This window comes from Anomaloglossus baeobatrachus, chromosome 2 (assembly GCF_048569485.1).
Source record: "Anomaloglossus baeobatrachus isolate aAnoBae1 chromosome 2, aAnoBae1.hap1, whole genome shotgun sequence".
Classification (NCBI taxonomy): Eukaryota; Metazoa; Chordata; class Amphibia; order Anura; family Aromobatidae; genus Anomaloglossus; species Anomaloglossus baeobatrachus.
Genome location: NC_134354.1, coordinates 372,179,380 through 372,200,155, shown reverse-complemented (window position 1 = coordinate 372,200,155; position 20,776 = coordinate 372,179,380). Strand labels below are relative to the sequence as shown.

The 20,776-nt window shown below is 46.1% G+C and overlaps 1 protein-coding gene across 2 annotated transcripts in view; it reads right to left on the bottom strand.

The window, feature by feature from the left end:
- Nucleotides 1-3,389: 3,389 nt before the first annotated feature.
- The window catches only part of MRPS15 (mitochondrial ribosomal protein S15), a 33,863-nt gene continuing 16,476 nt past the window's right edge, over nt 3,390-20,776 (bottom strand). For both annotated transcript variants that reach the window (XM_075336048.1, XM_075336047.1), the window contains 2 exons: nt 15,426-15,617; nt 3,390-3,918 (listed from right to left, as the gene is read on the bottom strand). In XM_075336048.1, coding sequence (XP_075192163.1) covers nt 3,811-3,918; nt 15,426-15,617 — 300 coding nt within the window. In that variant the 3' untranslated portion in view covers nt 3,390-3,810. The remainder of the gene's footprint in view (nt 3,919-15,425; nt 15,618-20,776) is intronic.

Here is a 20,776-nt window from a genome sequence, read left to right as displayed (position 1 = left end):
TACCCCTTACTGAAGAAGCCAGAAAGACAATAAACAATAGGCAGAGGAGACACCCCCTCCAGCCATGTTTAACACAAAAGACTAAAAGGTCATCGAAGAAAGACGACCTGGAAGGACTGGACAAGATCAAGGTTTACTCCTATTCCGAAGAAGGGAGATACTACTGACTGTGGAAACTATTGGACTATTGTGCTCATACCTCATGCCAGCCAAATACTGCTGATGATCCTACATACACGGCTACAGCCGTACTTTGACAAAGAGATGCCAGAGGAATAAGCAGGATTCAGAAAAGGCAAATGAACAAGAGATGTAATTGCCAACATTAGATGGATATTGAAATAGACCAAGGAATACAACAAGGATCTGTATTTTTGCTTCAACGACTACGGCAAAGTCTTCGACTGTGCTGATCACCAGAAACTTTGGAATACCATGATGGATAGGAGTGTGCCGGACCATGCGATAAACCTCATTTGGAACCTTTACATCAACCAAGAAGCAATAGTCTGAACGGCACATGGTGACACGGCATGATTCAAAGTAGAGGGAGGCATCAGACAATGTTGCATCTGGTCACCATTTCTCTTCAATTTATATGTAGAAGCTATTTTCAGGAAAGCTGGACTTGCTGAAAAAGAAGGAATCAAAATTGTTGAACAAGTCATCAACAGTAAAATATATAGACAATACAACATTGATAGCAACAAGCGTAGATGGAATGAAGGACTTATTATGGAGTGTCAAGATGGTAAGCTCAAACATGGAACTCCTACTCAATACAAAAAAGGCAAATATATTGACTACTGCCTGGTACGACAGGGACACATTTGAGATAGATGGCGACGAATTGGTTAGACTTCAACCTACTCGGATCAATGATCAATCAAGTTGCAGCGACGAAACCGGACGTCAATAGGAAAATAGCTATGGGAAAATCAACAATGAAATCACTGGAGAAGGTGCTCAAATCAGGGGAACAATTCACTGGTGACGAAGGTACAGCGCATACATAGCCTTATAGTAACATATGGATGCGAAACTTGAACTATAATGGAACAAAACAGAATTGGAATAAACACCTTTGAAATTTGGTGCTGGAGAAGGATGTTATCAATATCATGGATGGCCAGAACAAACCTCAATTTTGGAACAAATGAAACCAGACATGTCACTCAAAAGCAAAGATCAACAAGTTACGCCTTGCCTACTTTGGACACATCATAAAAAGAGAGCAAATATCCTGGAAAGTCATCATGGTCAGAATAGAAGGAATAAAGTGAAGAGTAACACCAGAAGCTCGATGGCTTGATACTATAAAAAAAAATGGAAGATGACCCTGGTGGACCCATCTAGGCTTGCACAATATTAATCTTCCTACAGAGCAATATTAATGCTAGTATTACATTAATACTTACCTTTACACAAATTATATCATCGGTTTGTGAGGATTCATCCCAGTCTACAGTAACTGCTTTGTATCTTGAAAAGAAAAAAAATGTGCCCAATGTACAGATACAAATGATTCTATTAGTTTGTTTTGTTACAATCTAACAGTACAAAAGCCTAAAATAAACCTAGAATGTATTGTTTTATGTCATGGTTTGGGTCTGCATGAGTAATGCTGGTTGTGACGAGCTACAGTTCATTTGAGAGAACCATGAATGCCAACATGTACTGTGACATACGGAAGCAGAGCATTATCCCCTCCCTTCAGAAACTTGGCTGCAGGGCAGTATTCCAACATAACGACACATAACACACCTCCAAGATGACCACATAAAGAAACTGAGGGTCAAGATGCTCGACTGGCCAAGTGTGTCTCCAGCCCTAAACACTATTGAGCATCTGTGGGGCAGACTCAAACAGAAGGTGGAGGAGTGCAAGGTCTGCAACATCCACCAGCTATGTGATGTCATCATGGAGAAGCAATCTGTGAAGCTCTAGTGAACTCCATGGCCAATAGAGTTAGGCGGGCTTTGCACGTTGCGACATCGGTAACAATGTGTTACCGATGCTGCAGCGATAGTCCCGCCCCCATCGCACGTGCGATATCTAGTGAAGGCTGCCGTAGCGATTATTATCGCTACGGCAGCTTCACACGCACATACCTGCCGTGCGACGTCCCTCTGGCCGGCGACCCGCCTCCTTCCTTAGGGGGGCGGGTCGTGCGGCGTCACACGGCAGGCGGCCAATTGAAGTGGAGGGGCGGAGATGAGCAGGATGTAAACATCCCGCCCACCTCCGTCCTTCTCATTGCAGCCGGCGGCAGGTAAGCTGATGTTCCTCGCTCCTGCGGCTTCACACACAGCGATGTGTGCTGCCGCTGGAGCGAGGAACAACATCGTACCAGTCGCACCATCGGCATTATGGAAATGTCGGAGGCTGCAGCGATGATACGATGACGCTTTTGCGCTCGTTCATCGTATCAAAAAGGGTTTACACGTTGCGATATCGACTGCGACGCCGGATGTGCGTCACTTTCGATTTGACCCCATCGACATCGCACGTGCAATGTCGCAACGTGCAAAGCCGCCCTTAGGCTATGTGCGCACACAGCGGTTTTTTTGACGCTGCATTTTTGTGCTTTTGTTGGCTGCAAAACAAGCACAAAAACGCACCAGCGGCAAAAACGTACTGGAAAACGCATGCGTTTATACCGCGTTACGGTGCGTTTTGATCACTGCGTTTTGCTGCGTTTTTCCAATGCATTGCATGGGTGAAAAACACAGTAAAATGCAGGAAAGAATTGACAAGTTCATTTTTTTAGCTCAAAAACGCAGCTAAAAAAAAAAAAAGTTGTGTGCGGACAGCAAAAATGAAAAGTCATAGACTTTGCTGGGGAAGTAAAGTCATGCAGTTTTGAGCCCAAAACCGCACCTGAAAAATTGTGCAAAAACGCCGCGAAAAAAACTCCGTGCGCACATAGCCTTAAGGCAATGCTTGAAAATAAGGGTGGCCACACAAAATATTTGCACTTTAGACACAACTTATCCGTTTTCGCTTAAGTATGTACTCACTTTTGTTGCCAGCGATTGTACATTAAGGACTGTGTGTTGAATTATTTAGAAGGCATCTAATTTACTGTTAAGCTGTACACTGACTACTTTACATTGTATCAAAGTGTCATATCTTCAGCGTAGTCCCATGAAAAGATATAATAAAATATTTACAAAAATGTGAAGGGTGTACGCAGTTGTGAAATACTGTAAATGTTTGGTTATTTTGTGTAATTTTTCACATGGTTACTTAAAATTGATCTTCGTTGCTCCTTACAAATATATTACAAACTCTCTCTTAGGACTGGAACTTGGAAGACACACACAAAAAAAAGATTCACAACACAAGTTAATAACGTCCAGTAAAAAGTAACGTGACAGAGAATGGAGCCGTGTGTAACAAAAGTCAGATTTATTCTGGAGTTTTTCAAACAATGCAATAATCGGTTCAAAGCATAAAGCTCAAAGTTTCCATTTAGAATTTTTTTTTATCTGCAATCACTTGGTGTTATGCCTCATCCAGACATCCATTTTTCATGTCCAAGATCTATGCCTGGTTTTCACGGACAGCACTCGTACCTGTGATTGTCTATGGGGCCTTCATATGTTTGTGTTTTTTTGCAGATAGTGTGCCCCCAATTTTTTTTTCTCTCTCCATGTATGAGAAAAACTGATGACACTTGGACCACATCCTGATCAAAGTCTGGTCTGAAGAATAGGCCCATTTTTCCTGGATGCGAGATAATTGGTTGTTTGAATGAACCCTTAAATAGAACATTCATCATATGAATAGCAACATGCGATTCCAAATTCAATTTTTCGGTTGGGGAAAAACATATAGAGGGAGTTGGGCTTTAGGAAATCGTTTCTTCTTCTGAGACATTTCCTTTTCTTTAAGTATCTTTGATTCCTTATATACCTGTAAAGAAAATCCCACAGATTGTCAGAATTAAAAGGTCAAGATAAAGATTTAGCTTTCTTAAACATTCTTCTATTTCCCTAGTAGTTAATGAAGATTCACGAAAAGGCGTTACATTCTATGCTGAGAACCAATTGTAAAAGAAAGACGATTACTAATTAATATAATTCCCTGTCATTGTCAATGCAATAATACATTTTTTCACTTTTTAAAGGGCATGTAAAATTTAACTCTGTTTATTTTCACTGAAACACTGAAAACAGAAGCAAGGCGGAAGATAGAATATTTTTAAATAAAGCCTACCATTTTAAGTCTACAGATACTATGCAGCAGCAGGTCTCTCAAAGTTTATATATTATAAACAGAGTTTTCCAGTTTTGGATACTCATCCTCTACCTGCAATTTACTGTGTACTGTGGAGCAGTGACGGAGGCTCAGCTCTGCGTTATTATCCTGTATCTGCTGGGTACGCAGCAGCCTGTGTGGTTCAATATTATACTCTAAAGGCAGTTGTGACCCTCACAACTCCCCCGAGGTGAGTGGTTTCAAGCACTTTTCTCTTATGCTATTAGGATAAGACACCATAATACATTTGCGCCTTTCGTCTCCTGCAGATTTTGTTCTACAATAACACAATGGAAGCAGTGGTGGAGACTCAGCTTTGGACACAGGGAGGGCAAGCAAACAGGGCTGTGGAGTCAGTAAGCCAAACCTGCGACTCCGACTCCTCAATTTCCTTTGCACCGACTCCAGGACTCAGACATATATTGCTTATATTTAAGTGAAAAATGTATTGTCGTACAATGTGAACATCAGACATTTAATAATTTTTATTATACAATAACCAAGATATTTAGATAGAATATATGTATTGAAATACAACTTTAGAACAAAAAACTAATAAATTGCAAATATATATATATATATATATATATATATATATATATATATATATATATATATATATATATATATATATATATATATATATATATATATATATATATATATATATATATATATATATATATAAAAACACTATGTAATAAACTATGTAAGTAGCAAGAATCAGTCTTCAACAAAAACATGCTAAATAACATTTGTGCAGTCTATGAATTTGTTGTAAGAAATAGAGTTGCCTCCATCAGATCCTCCTTCATAGATGACCTCAAAACTGACCTAATAATTTTAAGTCTAGAGAACAACCTCTCTACACTAATTTGGGTTGGAGGCAAAGCCATAACCACATGGGCAACATCTCTAACAATTTCCAGGTATAAAGACATTGCCTCGTGCACAGTCAGTTTTGATGAACGGTTGAATTTTTCTATTTCTTTGAGAGCAAGTGAAAAATGTTGCTGACATATGGTCAAATCTGCTTGCTATAGGAGACAGAGTGAAATCTTTTTCCTTGCGGTAACGCTTTGCATGCTCCATGTCATCCAAATACTTGTGAAAGTTAAACTCCTCATCTGATGAGGATGAAGATATGGCAGCAGTAGCACTGTGAGGACCCAAGTCCTCTTGCGCCTGGCAGTCCTGTACGCCATCTATCCTAACTGCTACCTCAGTCAGAGCTTCTTATCATCTAGTAAGCTGTTGATCATCAAGCAGTATACGATGACTTGGGTCAACATAAACAGTTGCCAGAAGAATTTTATTTCCAACTAGCTGTACTACCCGGCTTTACCTGGGTTAATAACTGCTGTTAACAAAATAGAATGTATTAACAGAAATGTATTCAGCACACAAAAACCACAAAACAAATAAATATAAATGTAATTGTGTCTGTCTCTTTCCCTGTGTCTGTCTCTTTCCCTGTGTCTGTCTCTTTGTCTGTCTCTCTCTTTCCCTGTCAGTCTGCCTCTTTGTCTGTCTCTTACTCTGTCAATGTCTGTTTCTTACCCTGTCTGTGTCTGCCTCTTTCCCTGTCTGTGTCTGTCTCTTTCCCTGGCTGCATTGTGACATGCCAACATTCCATATAAGGGTGTGGGTGCGCATTCTTCTGAAGTTCTGGCTGCACTGTGGCTCCCAACTCCATTTGTTTTAATGGAGGCAGGTTTTTTGGCGAATAACTAAAGCGCGGGGTTAAAATTTCCCCTCAAAACATAGCCTATGACGCTCTCGAGGTCCAGACGTGTGAGTGTGCAAAATTTTGTGGCTGTAGCTGCAACAGTGCAGATGCCAATCCCGGACACACACACACACACACACACACACACAGCTTTATATATTATAATAGCTATAACTATAATAGCTGTGTCTCTCTCCGTTTCAGCTGTGATTACATCTCCTCTTTGGGACAGGCAAAATAGCAAGTTCTTCCACTCCCTTATGAAAATGCCAGGACTTAAATCCTCAGCTTGTAATTTGTTAGTCACGGTAAGTGGGTGATTAAGCAATTCCTTCAATTCAGCCTCCTGTGTCCATTGACCTTCATTTAGGGTTACCTGAGGGTTCGCCATATCTACAAGAAACGGTTTTAGTTCAAGCAATCGCTCAATCATTAAATAAGTGCTGCCCCACCGAGTGGCTTAATCGACAATTGCCCCTTCCCCAGCACGTCTCCTCAAGATGGAATCAATTTTAGGGGTTCTGCCAGCAATAACCAATTTCCTCACTTTTCCAATCAGATTTCCAGCATGTCCCTCTTGCAGACTCTCTCTTATTGCCAACTGCAGAATCTGCACAACACAGCGCATGTGATGAATATGAAAGTATTTTGAAGCAACTTCAACAAGATCATCTAATTCTAAAGTATCATTTTGCTGTTCTTCTGTTGTAATATCTGTTTGTTCCTCCATTACATGAACAGCACTGTGGCCTTCCATCTCAAACATACTGAATCCTAAATTTTCCTCTAGCTGTTGTTCATTAGTCTCATTCATTAGTTTAATTGTACTTACAGTATGTTTGAAGCATTGTTTTGTGAGGATCCGTTTTTGGGCTTAAAAACAGATCCTCACAAAGAATGAGCATGTCAGTTTGTGTGGCGTTTTTCTAATCTGCTTTTGCTATTGAAAACATTATGTATGAGCTCAAAAACCTTTCAGGTGATGCGATTTTTTAAAAATCTGATCTGCTTTTGCAGCTGAAAAACGTATCCTCAAAAAACGCAGCAAAAACGCTGTGTGTGAATGTAGCCTTAGATCAGGAATAGAACAGCCATTTATAGGACATTTCATAACTTTCCCAAATTTGCATAAAATATATTCAGCACATTCTGCATTCAACTACTGTACCCAATTTATTATATACTAGCTGTACTACCCGGCTTCGCCCTGGTTAATAACTGCTGTTAACAAAATAGAATGTATTAACAAAAATGTATTCTGCACACAAAGACCACAAAACAAATAGATAGAAATGTAATTATTAAATTGTTGCCTATATTAACCAATCAGAGCTCAGATTAATTAACTGTAGCAAAATAGAAGCTAAGCTGTGATTGGTTGCTATTGGCAGCCTTCTAAATCTCCAGGCAACAGAAAGCCCTCCCCCTGACAGTATATATTAGCTCACACATACACATAATAGACAGGTCATGTGACTGACAGCTGCCATATTTCCTATATGGTACATTTGTTGTTCTTGTAGTTTGGCTGCTTATTAATCAGATGAAGGGAATTTTGTTTACTTACCGTAAATTCCTTTTCTTCTAGCTCCAATTGGGAGACCCAGACAATTGGGTGTATAGGCTATGCCTCCGGAGGCCGCACAAAGTATTACACTAAAAGTGTAAAGCCCCTCCCCTTCTGCCTATACACCCCCCGTGCTCCCACGGGCTCCTCAGTTTTGGTGCAAAAGCAAGAAGGAGGAAAAAAATTATAAACTGGTTTAAAGTAAATTCAATCCGAAGGAATATCGGAGAACTGAAACCATTCAACATGAACAACATGTGTACACAAAAAAACAGGGGCGGGTGCTGGGTCTCCCAATTGGAGCTAGAAGAAAAGGAATTTACGGTAAGTAAACAAAATTCCCTTCTTCTTTGTCGCTCCATTGGGACCCACGGCTCTGGTAGAATGGGCCTTCAGCCCTGAGGGAACCGGAAGCCCAGCAGAACGGTAAGCTTCGAGAATTGGTTCCTTGATCCACCGAGCCAGGGTTGATTTGGAAGCCTGTGACCCTTTACGCTGGCCAGCGACAAGGACAAAGAGTGCATCCGAGCGGCGAAGGGGCGCCGTACGAGAAATGTAGAGTCTGAGTGCTCTCACCAGATCTAACAAGTGCAAATCCTTTTCACATTGGTGAATTGGATGAGGGCAAAAAGAGGGTAAGGAGATATCCTGATTGAGATGAAAAGGGGATACCACCTTAGGTAGAAATTCCGGAACCGGACGCAGAACCACCTTGTCCTGGTGAAACACCAGGAAAGGGGCTTTGCATGACAATGCTGCTAGCTCAGACACTCTCCGAAGTGAAGTGACTGCTACTAGGAAAACCACTTTCTGCGAAAGGCGTGCGAGAGAGATATCCCTCATTGGCTCGAACGGTGGTTTCTGAAGAACCATCAGCACCCTGTTCAGATCCCAGGGTTCCAACGGACGTTTGCAAGGAGGGACGATGTGACAAACCCCCTGCAGGAACGTGCGTAGCTGTGGAAGTCTGGCCAAGCGCTTCTGAAAAAACACAGAGAGCGCAGAGACTTGTCCCTTAAGGGAGCCAAGCGACAAACCCTTTTCCAATCCGGACTGAAGAAAGGACAGAAAAGTGGGCAAGGCAAATGGCCAGGGAGAAAAACCCTGATCAGAGCACCATGACAGGAATATTTTCCACGTCCTGTGGTAGATCTTGGCGGACGTTGGTTTCCTAGCCTGTCTCATAGTGGCAATGACCTCTTGAGATAATCCTGAAGACGCTAAGATCCAGGACTCAATGGCCACACAGTCAGGTTGAGGGCCGCAGAATTCAGATGGAAAAACGGCCCTTGAGACAGCAAGTCTGGTCGGTCTGGTAGTGCCCACGGTTGGCCGACCGTGAGATGCCACAGATCCGGGTACCACGACCTCCTCGGCCAGTCTGGAGCGACGAGGATGGCGCGGCGGCAGTCTGCCCTGATCTTGCGTAACACTCTGGGCAACAGTGCCAGCGGAGGAAACACATAAGGGAGTTGAAACTGCGACCAATCCTGAACTAAGGCGTCTGCCGCCAGAGCTCTGTGATCGTGAGAACGTGCCATGAATGCCGTGACGTTGTTGTTGTGCCGGGACGCCATTAGGTCGACGTCCGGCATCCCCCAGCGGCAACATATCTCCTGAAACACGTCCGGGTGAAGGGACCATTCCCCTGCGTCCATGCCCTGGCGACTGAGAAAATCTGCTTCCCAGTTTTCCACGCCCGGGATGTGAACTGCGGAGATGGTGGAGGCCGTGGCTTCCACCCACATCAAAATCCGCCGGACTTCCTGGAAGGCTTGCCGACTGCGTGTTCCTCCTTGGTGGTTGATGTAAGCCACCGCTGTGGAGTTGTCCGACTGAATTCGGATCTGCTTGCCTTCCAGCCACTGCTGGAACGCTTTTAGGGCTAGATACACTGCCCTGATCTCCAGAACGTTGATCTGAAGTGAGGACTCTTGCCGAGTCCACGTACCCTGAGCCCTGTGGTGGAGAAAAACTGCTCCCCACCCTGACAGACTCGCGTCCGTCGTGACCACCGCCCAGGATGGGGGTAGGAAGGATTTCCCCTTCGATAATGAAGTGGGATGAAGCCACCACCGAAGGGAAGCTTTGGTTGCCTGAGAGAGGGAGACGTTCCTGTCGAGGGACGTCGGCTTCCTGTCCCATTTGCGTAGGATGTCCTATTGAAGAGGACGCAGGTGAAACTGCGCGAAAGGGACTGCCTCCATTGCTGCCACCATCTTACCCAGGAAGTGCATGAGGCGCCTCAAGGGGTGTGACTGACCTTGAAGGAGAGATTGCACCCCCGTCTGTAGTGAACGCTGCTTGTTCAGCGGAAGCTTCACTATCGCTGAGAGGGTATGAAACTCCATGCCAAGATATGTCAGCGATTGGGCCGGTGTCAGATTTGACTTTGGAAAATTGATGATCCACCCGAAACTCTGGAGAGTCTCCAGAGTAGCGGTGAGGCTGTGCTGGCATGCCTCTTGAGAGGGAGCCTTGACCAGCAGATCGTCTAAGTAAGGGATCACCGAGTGACCCTGAGAGTGGAGGACCGCAACTACTGCAGCCATGACCTTGGTGAAAACCCGTGGGGCTGTCGCCAGGCCGAACGGCAGTGCCACGAACTGAAGGTGTTCGTCTCCTATGGCGAAGCGCAGGAAGCGCTGATGCTCTGGAGCAATCGGTACGTGGAGATAAGCATCCTTGATATCGATCGATGCAAGGAAATCTCCTTGGGACATTGAGGCGATGACGGAGCGGAGGGATTCCATCCGGAACCGCCTGGCCTTTACGTGTTTGTTGAGCAGTTTTAGGTCCAGGACAGGACGGAAAGACCCGTCCTTCTTTGGAACCACAAACAGGTTGGAGTAAAAACCGTGACCCTGTTGCTGAAGAGGAACAGGGACCACCACTCCTTCTGTCTTCAGAGTGCCCAGCGCCTGCAGAAGAGCATCGGCTCGCTCGGGAGGCGGAGATGTTCTGAAAAATTGAGTCGGAGGACGAGAGCTGAACTCTATCCTGTAACCGTGAGACAGAATGTCTCTCACCCAACGGTCCTTTACCTGTGGCAGCCAAATGTCGGAAAAGCGGGAGAGCCTGCCACCGACCGAGGATGCGGTGTGAGGAGGCCGTAAGTCATGAGGAAGCCGCCTTGGTAGCGGCACCTCCGGCGGTCTTTTTAGGGCGTGACTTAGACCGCCATGGATCGGAGTTCCTCTGATCCTTCTGAGGCCTTTTGTACGAGGAGAATTGGTCCCCTCCTCTGTTGGGGTAATTTTGGTTTGGCCTGGGGTAAGGATGTTTCCTTTCCCTTGGATTGTTTGATGATTTCATCCAGCCTCTCACCAAGCAAACGGTTGCCAGAAAATGGCAAACCGGTTAAGCACTTTTTGGAAGCCGAATCTGCCTTCCATTCCCGTAGCCACAAGCCCCTGCGTATTGCCACCGAATTGTCGGCTGCAACCGCCGTACGGCTCGCAGAGTCCAGGACAGCATTAATAGCGTAGGACGCAAATGCCGACGTTTGAGAAGTTATGGACGCCACTTGCGGCGCAGACGTACGTGTGAGTGCGTCAATTTGCGCTTGACCCGCTGCAATAGCTTGGAGTGCCCATACGGCTGCGAATGCTGGAGCAAAAGACGCGCCGATAGCTTCATAGATGGATTTCAACCAGAGCTCCATCTGTCTGTCAGTGGCATCCTTGAGCGAAGCCCCATCTTCAACTGCAACTATGGATCTAGCCGCCAGTCTGGAGATTGGAGGATCCACCTTGGGACACTGAGTCCAGCCCTTGACCACGTCAGGGGGGAAGGGATAACGTGTATCCTTAAGGCGCTTGGAAAAACGCTTATCTGGACAAGCTCGGTGTTTCTGGACTGCCTCTCTGAAGTCGGAGTGATCCAGAAACATACTCGTTGTACGCTTGGGGAACCTGAAACGGAATTTCTCCTGCTGAGAGGCTGACTCCTCCACTGGAGGAGCCGAGGGAGAAATATCCAACATTTGATGTATGGACGCGATAAGATCATTTACTATGGCGTCACCATCAGGAGTATCAAGGTTGAGAGCGGCCTCAGGATCAGAATCCTGATCAGCTACCTCCGCTTCATCATACAGAGAGTCCTCCCTCTGAGACCCTGAACAATGTGATGAGGTCGAGGGGATTTCCCAGCGAGCTCGCTTAGGCGGTCTGGGGCTGCGGTCCGTGTCAGAGACCTCACCCTGGGATCTATGAGACACCCCGGGGGAACATTGTTGTTCCAACTGAGGGGAACCAGGGGGCAATGATTCCACAGTGCCCATGGTCTGAGATACCGGTCTGGACTGCAAAGCTTCTAGAATCTTAGCCATAGTCTCAGAAAGTCTGTCAGTAAAAACTGCAAACTCCGTCCCTGTCACCTGGACAGTGTTAGCTGGTGGTTCCCCCTGGGCCCCCCTTAGCAGAGGCTCCGGCTGAGCAAGTGCCACAGGGGCCGAGCAGTGCACACAATGAGGGTCAGTGGAACCTGCCGGTAGCGAGGTCGTACATGCGGCGCAGGCAGCATAGTAAGCCTGTGTTTTGGCACCCCTGCTTCTTGTGGGCGCCATGCTGTTGTCTCCCCTGAGCAACACAATAGGGTATATAGCCAGAAATCAACCGTGCACCATACAGTGTAAAGTATAGCCTATAAACATATAATCTATAATTACACTTCTGCACAAGTGGGGCCAGCACCTCAGGTGCTGCTTACCGCCCGCTTAAAGCGGTTCTGTGGCCACCAGAATCCCTGCCTGGGTCCCCCAGAGCTTGTCTCCCCTCTGCAGCGTCAGAGGAGCTGACAGGAATGGCTGCCGGCGTCCTGAGGAGAGGAGGGAGCCGTGGGCGTGACCCAGAAAGTGCGGGAACTGGTGCCCCACTGTGCACAGTGAGGGGGGTGGAGTATGCAAAGCATGCTCCAGCCCTCAGTGCTGCCGTCCTGTACAGCGTCCCGCCCTTCCCCTGACTGGCAGGGCTGGGGGCGGGAAGAAAAAGAGACTAGGCCGCAAAAGCCGGGGACTCGAGTTATAAGCGCGGCCGCCATATAAGCGCGGTCGGCGCGGAAGTCCCCGGCGCACTAACAGTCCCAGCCGCGCCGCAGTGATAACAATGGCAGCGGCGGTCAGCGCGGTAGTCCCCATACACTAACACACTCAGCGACGCTGCAGTGTGTAATGGCACAAACGCAGTCAGCGCCGCGGTCCCCGGTGCACTAGCACACCCAGCAATGCTGGAGTGTTGCTGTGCGCGGTCCCCACGGGGACACAGAGTACCTCAAAGTAGCAGGGCCATGTCCCTGAACGATACTCGGCTCCTATCCAGCAGAGTCCTCAGGAGCTGTGGATGGAGCACGGTCTCAGTGCCTGGAGACCGATTAGGATCCCACTTCACCCAGAGCCCTAAGGGGGATGGGGAAGGAAAACAGCATGTGGGCTCCAGCCTCCGTACCCGCAATGGATACCTCAACCTTAACAACACCGCCGACAAGAGTGGGGTGAGAAGGGAGCATGCTGGGGGCCCTGTTAAGGGCCCTCTTTTCTTCCATCCGACATAGTCAGCAGCTGCTGCTGACTAAATTGTGGAGCTATGCGTGCATGTGTGCCTCCTTCGCACAAAGCAAAAAAACTGAGGAGCCCGTGGGAGCACGGGGGGTGTATAGGCAGAAGGGGAGGGGCTTTACACTTTTAGTGTAATACTTTGTGCGGCCTCCGGAGGCATAGCCTATACACCCAATTGTCTGGGTCTCCCAATGGAGCGACAAAGAAATTTATTTTTGAAGGATAATACCAGATTTGTGTGTGTTTTAGGGTGATTATGTGGCGAGGTTGGTGTATGCGTGGTGAGATGTGTGCTGAGGGTGGTATGTGTTCAAGCACGTGGTAGTGTGTGACGCATTTTGTGTGTGCGTTCATATCCCCGAGTGTGGTGAGTATCCCATGTCGGGGCCCCACCTTAGCAACTGTACGGTATATACTCTTTGGTGCCATCGCTCTCATTCTTTAAGTCCCCCTTGTTCACATCTGGCAGCTGTCAATTTGCCCCCAACACTTTTCGTTTCACTTTTTCCCCATTATGTAGATGGGGACAAAATTGATTGGTAAATTGGAACGCGCAGGGTTAAAATTTCGCCTCACAACATAGCACCTGGCGCTGCCCGGGATAGTAATTATCTCTCTGTTTCTCTTCCATTCTCTGTCTGTCTCCCCCTCTGTATATATCAGTCTGTCTCTCTCCCAGTCTGTCTCTCTCCCAGTCTGTCTCTCTCCCAGTCTGTCTCTCTCCCAGTCTGTCTCTCTCCCAGTCTGTCTCTCTCCCAGTCTGTCTCTCTCCCAGTCTGTCTCTCTCCCAGTCTGTCTCTCTCCCAGTCTGTCTCTCTCCCAGTCTGTCTCTCTCCCAGTCTGTCTCTCTCCCAGTCTGTCTCTCTCCCAGTCTGTCTCTCTCCCAGTCTGTCTCTCTCCCAGTCTGTCTCTCTCCCAGTCTGTCTCTCTCCCAGTCTGTCTCTCTCCCAGTCTGTCTCTCTCCCAGTCTGTCTCTCTCCCAGTCTGTCTCTCTCCCAGTCTGTCTCTCTCCCAGTCTGTCTCTCTCCCAGTCTGTCTCTCTCCCAGTCTGTCTCTCTCCCAGTCTGTCTCTCTCCCAGTCTGTCTCTCTCCCAGTCTGTCTCTCTCCCAGTCTGTCTCTCTCTGTCACTTTCCCTGTCAGTCTGTATCTTTGTCTGTGTCTATCTCTTTGTGTCTGTCTCTTACCTTGTCTATGTCTGTTTCTTACCCTGTCTGTCTCTTTCCCTGGCTGCATTGTGACACGCCAACATTCCATATAAGGGCGTGGCTGCGCATTCTTCTGAAGTTCTGGCTGCACTGTGGCTCCGAGCTCCATTTGCTTTAATGGAGGCAGGTTTTTTTGGCGAATAACTGTAAAGAGCGGGGTTAAAATTTCCCCTCGAAACATAGCCTATGACGCTCTCGGGGTCCAGAAGTGTGAGTGTGCAAAATTTGAGAATGTAGCTGCGACGGTGCGGATGCCAATCCCGGACACACACACACACACACACACACACACACACACACACACACAGCTTTATATATTAGATTTTAGGAGTCTGAGTCGGTCCATTTTATACCGACTCGACCAAAACGAACACCGACTCAGACTCAGTCTCCACAGCCCTGCAAACAAAGCATGTTTTTTCAAAATAAAATGCAGGCAGAGGACAGATTTTCTGAACCTAGAAAAGCCCTTTAATCAATATGTAGTTTGATTAAGCAGTCATGCTCACGTGTTCACTCTTTCTTCTAAAAGTTGCCAAGAAGTAGGACAGATGGAAGTGATGCAATGCAGATGGACTGTTTGTGCTATATGACTAAATAATTCGGTTCTAAAAGGTATGCATACCCTTTAAACTTAAAGCACAAATAGTGTTGTTTTTTTTTTACTGCACCGCTGTAGTGCTGCTTTAAATCTAAGTCCCTCGGGCACTGTCCTATACTCACCTTCTGCCGTCTTCCTGCTTTTCCAGTGTCGCTCCAGACTGGCAGCTCCAGTGCTTCATGGAGCACAACTGAGGTCACTCTTCAATGCATCTCTATGGGAGTCTTGATCTGGCTCTCAGAGATGCATTGAGCGCCTGTGATGTAGCTTCTGACTTTTGGCCAGTCAGAATCTACGGGCACAAGAAGGCACCGTGGGACCGGGCGGCGTAGGTAAAGTATGAAAACAGTGAAAGGAGAGTATAAGACAGGGAGCTTACATTTAAAAGACCACTACAGCGGTGAAAAAAAACCACCCCGCTGTAGTGGTGCTTTAATGTGGAAAAGTATTTGTATATTCCAACTGCACATGAGAAATGTACACGAGGCAAGAAAATACAGACCTGCAAGCAGAAAGCTTTCTTTGCTATCCATCGTTTTGTTGCCCTCCTGTAGTATTCTGGTGGGAAGGTATATTCAATACCAAGCTGAGAGCAGACGTGTTCAAATGAATCATAGCGAGTGCGACGCAGAAACTTTAATAACTTCTTTCTCCGATCAATTGACATTAACATTCGCCTCTTGTTTGCTTTATCCTAGAGAAATGTATAGCACAGCAGAAGCAAGTTCAAAAATATACCAGAAATCAGATACAAAGCAGATGTCAGTTAATAAACAAGTTGTCCTTTACATATAGTTAGTACACACATACCATAAACTAACCAAACAACGTGCCCGAGGGTATCCCGCCCTAGGGACAATTAATGCGATTGCACCATAGGTGTTTAATCAAATATAATTTTATTGTGAAAAAATATAAAAACCATACAAAAAAAGTGGAGAACAGGGAGCCACCAGGAGGGACACTAACCAATTTACAGAAGCCGATAATATCCATAATCTTGATTATCAAACAACCAATTAATATTATGCGTTATAATTATGTGAATGGTGTCCATTTATATACATATAATGTCAATAAGGCAATGCCAGTATCAGTTTGTTTGTGGACAAAAGTTTATACATGTGTTACAATTGTTAGACTTCATCCAGTGAACTACAGAATAACAATCCTTAAAACTGCATCCACCAAAAACCGGATCTGTGTATCATGAATTACCTGCACATATACACCATGCACAGAGCCAATTAGTGCAGCATACAAGAACGAATGACACACTATTTGTTATATATGACCCATCACATAGCATATCTGCATGTAGCGGAAGAAGCAATAAACCACAGCTGTATGCCTTGATTCACTTACATAAAGGGGCCAGCTAACTGTGCTCCCTGGAAATTTCAGAAATGAATTGAATATTTAACAAATTACCTATGGTGCAATCGCATTAATTGTCCCTAGGGCGGGATACCCTCGGGCACGTTGTTTGGTTACAAAGCAGATATCACCTTCTAAAAGAGTTAACTTTGTTCTGCTCACACAGATACTATAGTATGTTGATTGCCTACAAATACCACTTAAGCAAGCATGGGAACCTGTTAAGTGATTACCATTACTCAAATGATGTGTTATGAATCAGTCTGGCTCTGTCTAGAGATGAGCGAACCTTAGGCTCGGTGCTCGGAAAATGACGTGAAATCAGCCAGGTGAATATCGCCCTATGCTCGTGTCTGCGTGATGTCTTCCTTTGTGCGCGCTGCGGAGACTGTTTCTTCGGCTCAAATTAGGCTTAGGGTATGTGCGCACGCTGCGTTCTGCAATTGTCAAAAAAAATGCACCGTCTGGCAGAATGACAACTGTAAACATTGCGTTTGACAAAAAAAATGCATCCAAAACGCATACGTTTTGGATGCATTTTACATGCGTTTTGGATGCATTTTTGACAGTGCGGTCCCATGGCAACTCAGTTCTGCTACATGCCCGCTGACAGCAGACAGAGCCGCGCGATGAGAATGAACTCGGATGAACTTCACCCGACTTCATTGTTATCCTGTGGCTCTGTCTATGTGCTGTCATGAACTCAGATTAACCTCTGAGGTCAGTGCCAGGACACAGGGGTCTGCAGCAGTGACATCAGCGCTTCACCCGAGTTCACTGTCATCGCGCGGCTCTCTCTGTCGCGGCCTGATTTACGATCACAAGTGAAGGACTCACCTGTGAACGCAAGTCACCTGGGTGACTGAAGTGAGCCGCGCGATTAGTGGTGCAGTCACTCAGGTTACCTGCGGCCACAGCTGAAGTCCTCCACCTGAGACAGTTGGAGAATGCAGCTGTGGCCGCGGGTAACCTGAGTGAAGTCACCGCTGACAGAGCGACTCACTTCAGTTGCTCCGTGAAGCTCACAGAGAGCGGCCGTGCTCTACGGCTACTCCTGTCAGTTTCCAATGTAGCAGAGCTGAATGAGTCGTGGGACCTCGTGTGGATTACGTCGGACCTGGAGGGGTGTTTGGGGATTATTAAAGTGGTGAAAGAGGGTGGTTTTTTATGTCTTTTATTTCAAATAAAGGATTTTTCGGTGTGTGTTTATTTACTTTCAGTACAATTTAGTGGTAGGGGGATGTCTCAGACACCTGCCATCACTAAGCTAGGCCTTAGTGGCCGCTATGGGCTGCCATTAACTCCTTATTACCTCGATTGCCACCGCACCAGGGCAATCGAGATGAGCCGGGTAGAGTCCCGGGACTGTCGCATCTAATAAATGCGGCATTTCCCGGAGGCTGCTGGTTGATATTTTTAGGCTGGGGGCTCCCCATAAAGTGGGGCTCCCCATCCTGAGAATACCAAACCTCAGCTGTGTGGCTTAACCTTGGCTGGTATCAAAATTGGGGGGACCGCACGCCGTTTATTATTGCATGATATAGACCCGCCCACTGGCGGCTGTGATTGGTTGCAGTCAGACAGCTGTCAGATAGCGTGGGGGCTCATCTGACTGCAACCAATCATAGGCACCGGTGGGCGGGGGAAGCAGTGAATATGAGATGGAATAATGAGCGGCCGGCATTTTCAAAAGCAGGAGAAGCCGCCGGAGCAGTGTGACAGCCGTGCAGTGCCGCGTCGGTAATCTGTGAGTATGAGAGGGGGTGAGAGGTAGAGACCGACCGACCGACACTGACAGAGCGAGACCGACCGACACTGACAGAGCGAGACCGACCGACACTGACAGAGCGAGACCGACATTGACGGAGCGAGACCGACATTGACAGAGCGAGAGCTACTGAAAGACCTGCGTTTTGTTTGTCAAAAAAGCATGCAGAACGCAACAAAATGCAGTGCAAATGCACAACTAAACATTTTGGTTGCGTTTTTTCACACACATCATTGATTTCAATGGGTGGAAAATGAAGCCAAAACGCACAATAGAAGTGACATGCTGCTTTTTTAAACACATCGATTTTGTCAAATATATGGAATCCAAAACGTTGCCTTAAAAAAGCAACATGCACATGGAATTTGCCAACTTCTCATAGACTTTGCTGGAGAAGCACAATGCATGCATTTTGTCATTGAGACGCTGCAGTTTTAAACGCATTCAAAAGGTAGGAAAAATGCACATGTGCACATATAGTATGCTGAATGTAAGGCTAAGATGTGTAGTTCATGGAGAATTAAGAAAAAAAAAACAAAAAACAAAACACTGCCCACCCACCTCCGGAAGGGTGTTGCTTTTGGCCCATAAGGCTGCTTTCACACATCCGGTTTTTGCTGAGCGGCACAATACGGCGCTTTGCAGAAAAAATGCAACCGTTTTTTTTTTGCCGCCGGTTGCGTTTTTTTCTGCATAGACTTGCATTAGCGCCGTATTGTGCCGCATGACCTTGAGTTGCGTCTGTTTTTTTGCGGATGCAGCGGCCGGATGGAACGTTGCCTGGCACGTTTTTTTGAGCGGCGAAAAAAACGCATTGCGCCAGATCCGGCGTGATTTACAATGCAAGCCTATGCACGCCGGATGCAGTGTCCTGCGGCAAAAAAACGCCTCCGGCCGCGGTTTTTTGCACTGCGCATGCTCAGTATCAAGCCACATCCGCCAAAAAACAGACGGGCCGCATGGAAAAACTTAAGCAACGGATCCGTTTTTTTCCGCCGCATCCGTTGCATAGGTTTTTGAGCCGGATTGAGCTGCACTGCAAAAACCGGATGTGTGAAAGCAGCTTAACTAAACACTTCTGGAGGTGTGTGGGTGGCGTTATTTTTATTCTCTCTGAGCTACACATCTTAGTATGTTGAATGTAAGCCTAATTTGAGCCGAAGAAACAGTACCTACAGCGCACACAAAGCAAGGCATCACGCAGACACGAGCACAGCGCGATGCTCACCTGGCTGATTTTTAGATCATTTTCCAAGCCTGAATCCCGAGCTTTGAGCCTAAGGTTCACTCATCTCTAGTTCTGTCATTACAGACAGATATTTTTACTTTGAGACACTGCAGCGAAACCACATTTAAAAGCCATCGCACTTGGGCAACTGGTCCATACCAGCTTTCTTTTGCCCCTTGAGTAACAGGTCTCTCCATACACACACTGAGATATACCTGTCACTCAAGGACTGCGGGATGCAGAGAAGTTGCCAGGGACCCGTCTCTTGGACTAGTCACCAGATAGTCTGCAGCTGAATTTAAACATTTTTGCTTTAACACTACAGTGTCAGAGTAAAAAATACCTGGCTGAAATGAGAGGCAGACTTTAATTCATGCTGCCCGTAGTTTTCTCTGAAAGGCTCATGTCAGCTGTCATGTTTAAAGGGAGACATGTAAAGACTGACAGAGAAGGGGGGAAGCCAGCACTGCCCGAGAATGGTATGCAAAAAAAATAAAAAAATTTTTAGTGTAAATTCACAATAAATTCCAACTGTACTATAATGCAAATTGAGATTTTTAGCAAATGATTGATCAATAATTTGAGCCGCCCCTGCCAACGTCAAGGCAAATCTCTATAGGGAGGTCCTACGCTATATTTATTTTTTCACTGTGCCATACGGCTAACTGATTAAATTAAAAGCAGAACCATATTAAAGCACACATATACCTGATTCATGTCAGAACCACTCCCATGCTGCAAAGACAGGCTAAACTGCAAATAAAGGCAGTCTACGTCTCAGCACGTGCAGCTGTATGCCGCAGACACTGGGACAATGTCAGAACTAGCCCTGACAGTGCCCACCCATCAGCCATGAATGAAGGCGGAACAGGCCCAAGCATAAGGTGCTTAAATAACAATGCCTGTGGAAAGGGCGTGGTAGCTGTGTGTGAACAGACACCAAATTATATATATACAGTTAGGTCCAGAAATATTTGGACAGTGACACAATTTTCGCGAGTTGGGCTCTGCATGCCACCACATTGGATTTGAAATGAAACCTCTACAACAGAATTCAAGTGCAGATTGTAACGTTTAATTTGAAGGTTTGAACAAAAATATCTGATAGAAATTGTAGGAATTGTACACATTTCTTTACAAACACTCCACATTTTAGGAGGTCAAAAGTAATTGGACAAATAAACCAAACCCAAACAAAATATTTTTATTTTCAATATTTTGTTGCGAATCCTTTGGAGGCAATCACTGCCTTAAGTCTGGAACCCATGGACATCACCAAACGCTGGGTTTCCTCCTTCTTAATGCTTTGCCAGGCCTTTACAGCCGCAGCCTTCAGGTCTTGCTTGTTTGTGGGTCTTTCCGTCTTAAGTCTGGATTTGAGCAAGTGAAATGCATGCTCAATTGGGTTAAGATCTGGTGATTGACTTGGCCATTACAGAATGTTCCACTTTTTTGCACTCATGAACTCCTGGGTAGCTTT